This window comes from Asparagus officinalis, chromosome 10 (genome assembly GCF_001876935.1).
Source record: "Asparagus officinalis chromosome 10, Aspof.V1, whole genome shotgun sequence".
Classification (NCBI taxonomy): domain Eukaryota; kingdom Viridiplantae; phylum Streptophyta; class Magnoliopsida; order Asparagales; family Asparagaceae; genus Asparagus; species Asparagus officinalis.
The window spans coordinates 71288763-71293107 of record NC_033803.1 but is presented as its reverse complement, the minus strand read 5'-3'; the positions used below and the strand labels follow the sequence as shown (position 1 = coordinate 71293107).

The following is a 4345-nucleotide window of genomic DNA, read 5'->3' as shown; positions in this document are numbered from 1 at the left end:
ATTTCAATACTTAAATTCTTCTATCTGCTAGCCGGTATAACTAGACAATGGACGTAAGAATCTAGTCAAGTTTCAGTGGCAAAACTGCAGCATAAAAGGTTTAGGTCTGTATGTGGTTGATCCTGATGTTGGAAAATCGGGACTCAATAGAGCCGGGTCGCAGCTAAAGTTAGTGCGGAAATAATAAAATTGGATACACAAATTTTTACGTGAAAACCCCCTAAATAAATTTGGAGTGAAAACCACGGTCAAGAGTAGAAAAATCCACTACGAAAAAATTTTTTGAGTTACAATCTCTCTTGTACAAGGAGAAACTCTTTCTATTTTTCTCTCCCTTTTCTATATGAAAGGAAAATTTGGAGATTGGATTTTGTTGTGAGAAAACCTGATCAACTCTGATCCTATTATAGGCGAGTTCTAATCTGCTATCCCTTCATCTTCAACAAATATGGGATCTGGATAAAGTTTTTTTTGCAGAAGCAGTAAAAACCGCCTGCTATGTGGTGAATCGAGCTCCATCAACTGCAATAAAGTTAGAGACACCGATGGAGATGTGAACTGGCAAATTAGCTGATTATTCAAACCTCCATATATTTAGAAGTCTAGTGTATGTAATGTACAATCCCAAGAAACTACAAAGCTGGATTCAAAATCTAGAAAATACATATTCTTGGGATATGCTAACAGAGTAAAGAGGTATGCTTAGAAAGAAGGTACTGATAAATTTGTTTGGTGTCGATTCTCTTATTATCTGACGGAATCGTGAGCAACATGAAAATGATAAGATAGAAAGAATAGTGTAAAGATATGATTGATACTCAATCAAATCTTCAAGTGGGAGATTGTTAGATGTCACTTTCATAGATAGGTTTCACTTTTCTAAAGTGGCTTCACTTTCAAAAGTGACAAGCTTCAATTGCGGTAAGTTTTTTTATTCAACAATTGCGGCCCACATTAAGTCACGTTCTTTGAATTTTAGAGTTAAGCACCGCACCAAAAATCACATTTGTTGAAAATAAAGGGATAGCAGATGAGAACTCGCCTATAAATAGGATTAGAGTTGATCAGAGTTTCTCACAACAAAATCCAATCTCCAAACTTCATATAGAAAAGAGAGAAAAATAGAGAGAGTTTTTGATTGTATAAGAGAGATTGTAACTCTAAAATTCAAAGAAAGCGACTTAATGTGGGCGACAATTGTTGAATCAAAAAAACTTGACGCCATTGAAACATGTCACTTTAGAAAAGTGAAATTTAACTTTGAAAGTGACATCTAACGCCTGCCTTAAATAGATGACATATTTCTAATAGGATTCATCTATCGACTATTAATATATATTGTCTGTAATAAATAAAAAGGTCGTCTAAACAATTTTGGCTTATAATTAGGTAAAGATATTTTGGTAAAATGCATGTAAAATAACTTACAGAAGTATGAAAAGTAAGGATAGCAAATGATAAGCCTTGACAATTCAAACATGAAATTGTCTCAAAGTTAAGTACAATGTTGTGGAAGCATTCTTAGTTCAGACTAATATGATATCCCCGAACTAACTCAACGTGAAAAATCTTTTGTCATTCTCGGCTCGAAGTTTTGATAATTCATACATTCACCCTTTCTTTTTTTCCCTAACAGGAAAAAGAGATTGTTGTAGCCTCTGGAAAACTGGCAGACTGCCAAAAGACGATAGCCTCTCTTAGCCAACAGCTGAAGTCATTGAAGGACTTTGATCTAATGCTTGAGATAGAAGGTCCAGACCTCGATGACAAAGAGAATTTTGGCATCACTAATGCTCAAGAAAGTGGTTTGAGAAAATGCTTTATCTCCATCTAGGAGCTAGATACATGTACAAAGCCATTAGAGTACAAAGATGTAGAGAACTTCAATGTGTAGAAGTTCAAGTGTTGTTTGTAAAGGGGTTCTATTGTTATGTTGGGATCCTAATTTAAGCAGGAAATAGAAGGAATCAAAAGTTATTTATCATTGTAATTATGTTCAAAATGTTGTATAACCTTGTATAGTCATATTTTTGGGTGGTGAGTGGATGAATTCTGTGATACCTGACTCTTTCTGCATGAGAAAGGAGCTGCTGAATTTTTGGATTAGTAGGGTGCGTTTGGCAAAATGTAAAAAACTGGGCGAGGATCGATCTTGGCACAGTTTCATTCTAAACTGGTTTTGGTTTGGACTAGCCCTCCTCTTGGCCTAATTTCATTCTAAACTGGTTTTAGTTTGGACTATAGGAGGGTTAGTTCAAACTAAAACCAGTTTAGGACGGTTTTTTGGCTTACAAAAACTGTATACGAAAACAGACCAATATTGACCCAGTTTTTAGCCAAACAGTCATGACCCAAGTTTTAGAGGGTTACCAAACAACTCAATATCATAAATAAAATAATACGATTTGTGATTTGAAAAAAAGTAAGCTAAAAGTATAATTCACGCGTTTCCAAAGTGGAAGCATTTTTAAAATAATTGTTACCTATAACTTGGCACAATATAAATTAATTATGAAATGCAGCTCTCTCTTAATAGTCTGTCACTAATGCACGTACTTTGTTAAATAAAGACTTATTGCGCTTTGTAACGCAATCGGTTCTATGGTGTAGTGGTTAGCACTCCAGACTTTGAATCTGGCGACCTGGGTTCGAATCCCGGTAGGACCTCTTTTTTCACTATAATGTGCTGTAACTTTCATATATATATATTTTTTACTTTATACTGCTCTCTCAAAATTTGAGTTGTTTCAATGCTAGGCTAGCTCTTCTTCATCTCTTTTTCCAGCTAATCCTTTTCGTTGGGTTTTTGTGCTCGAATTTCTGAACTTTTGTTTATTTTCGATGTTGCTACTTGCTAACGCTAAAGTTTTTTACTATTGTCCAGAAATATGTTTGTTTGTTTCGAATATCCTTTGATTTTACTTTTATTTTTTGTTAGTTACTAGAGTCAAGTAGATGATTGTGAACAAAAGGATACTTCCTCTTAGCTTGTCACGAAATAATATTCACATCTCATCCCATTCTTTTCAAATTTAGATCAGAGTAAAAGGAACAAGCAATCATAAAAGCATATTACATGTATAAACGGCTAGAAAAATTGAATTCAACAACTTATAGCGACCAATAACATTTACATCCATATGCTTAAAATTGCATTGCTAGATGCTAAACATCTATGAACAACCAAGAACATATCATTTTCTTCATCTATAAACAAAAAATTACAGAATACAAGGTCATCTAATCAACATACAACAAACTACTCCTGCAGAATAAGGAAGTGTTACATTATATTATCCTTTATTAATCCTGACGCCTTTGCTGATTCCGCTCTCGCTTATAAGCTTTGAAGAGATCAAGACCGAGAAATAAGTTGAGCAAATTCATTCCAGCCATCCCAAAGAGAGCAAGAGGAAGCTCGATTCCCTTGTCAAACTTCGATGCATCGACAATGAGTTTGTATGTAATGAAAATGTGGCATCCAAGCCTTGCTATGAAGAATGCAACCCAATTGAGCATCCACTCTGCTTTCACTATTTTGCTGTTGGAATCACGGAATCCAGCCATTCTTCGTACTTTTCTGCTGTGGAGAAAGATTGAATGCAGCTGCACAAGCCCACATGTCAATGTTACTGGATTGGTTCAAACATGCACGAAGGCAGTAAGCATTTACATGCATGCACGTAGGAGTGGTACGAGTATCTGTATATATTTGTATCCACATCCGATAGAAGACCAAGATTTTAAAAATACATATCCATGTGGATACAAATACTGATAGATATTTTGATCTAAGACGGATATTCAGATATGTGCATCGATCATACACTTGAAATTATTTCGGTTTTCGATTGGTGTGTTTGAACCATATTTTGGTGATCCAAGTATGTAGGTGTAGAGCATATACCTCTTACTTGGCCAAGAAAATACAAGGGTAGCAGCTCTACTGCCACACTTCAACCTTTATCAAGAAAACCAACACCATTATATGGTTTTCTAGTCTGGCCTCAAGAATCAAGAGAAATTGATAAAGGTGCGAAAGCGATGAAAATTCTAAAAGTTCCTAAGGATAACATGCAACAGTGTGAGATACCTGGATTTTGATGGTTATCCGAGATTTTAAACCTTTTAATATTACTAAACCTGCAAAATCAAGGAGATGCCGATTATGCATCTGAAACATACTATTTTGTGTTGTGGTATCATTTTTGTATCTATTATAGTGATAATCAGTTCCACTTCTCTACAACTTTTGAGGGTCTTAAAGCAAACTTTCAACTACCGATCATTTAGGATATTCCTGAAATTCCCCATGGCAACTTGGACTCTAGAAGGGAGGCATAGC

The 4345-nt window shown here is 35.2% G+C and overlaps 2 protein-coding genes and 1 non-coding gene across 4 annotated transcripts in view; 2 read left to right on the top strand and 1 right to left on the bottom strand.

Moving 5' to 3' along the window:
• The window catches only part of LOC109825416 (filament-like plant protein 3), a 5651-nt gene extending 3577 nt beyond the window's left edge, over positions 1-2074 (top strand). Inside the window, exon 5 of one of the 2 annotated variants that reach the window (XM_020392273.1) lies at positions 1634-2074. In XM_020392273.1, coding sequence (XP_020247862.1) covers positions 1634-1834 — 201 coding nt within the window. In that variant the 3' untranslated portion in view covers positions 1835-2074. The remainder of the gene's footprint in view (positions 1-1633) is intronic. The other variant, XM_020392272.1, reaches the window with a different exon arrangement.
• Positions 2596-2667, top strand: TRNAQ-UUG. Its single transcript has one exon. It is a non-coding gene; the product is annotated as a tRNA-Gln (tRNA).
• LOC109825801 (TLC domain-containing protein 2) overlaps positions 3078-4345 on the bottom strand; it is a 5109-nt gene continuing 3841 nt past the window's right edge. The window contains exon 3 of the mRNA XM_020392697.1: positions 3078-3606. Within this exon, the coding sequence (XP_020248286.1) occupies positions 3304-3606 (303 nt within the window). The 3' untranslated portion in view covers positions 3078-3303. The remainder of the gene's footprint in view (positions 3607-4345) is intronic.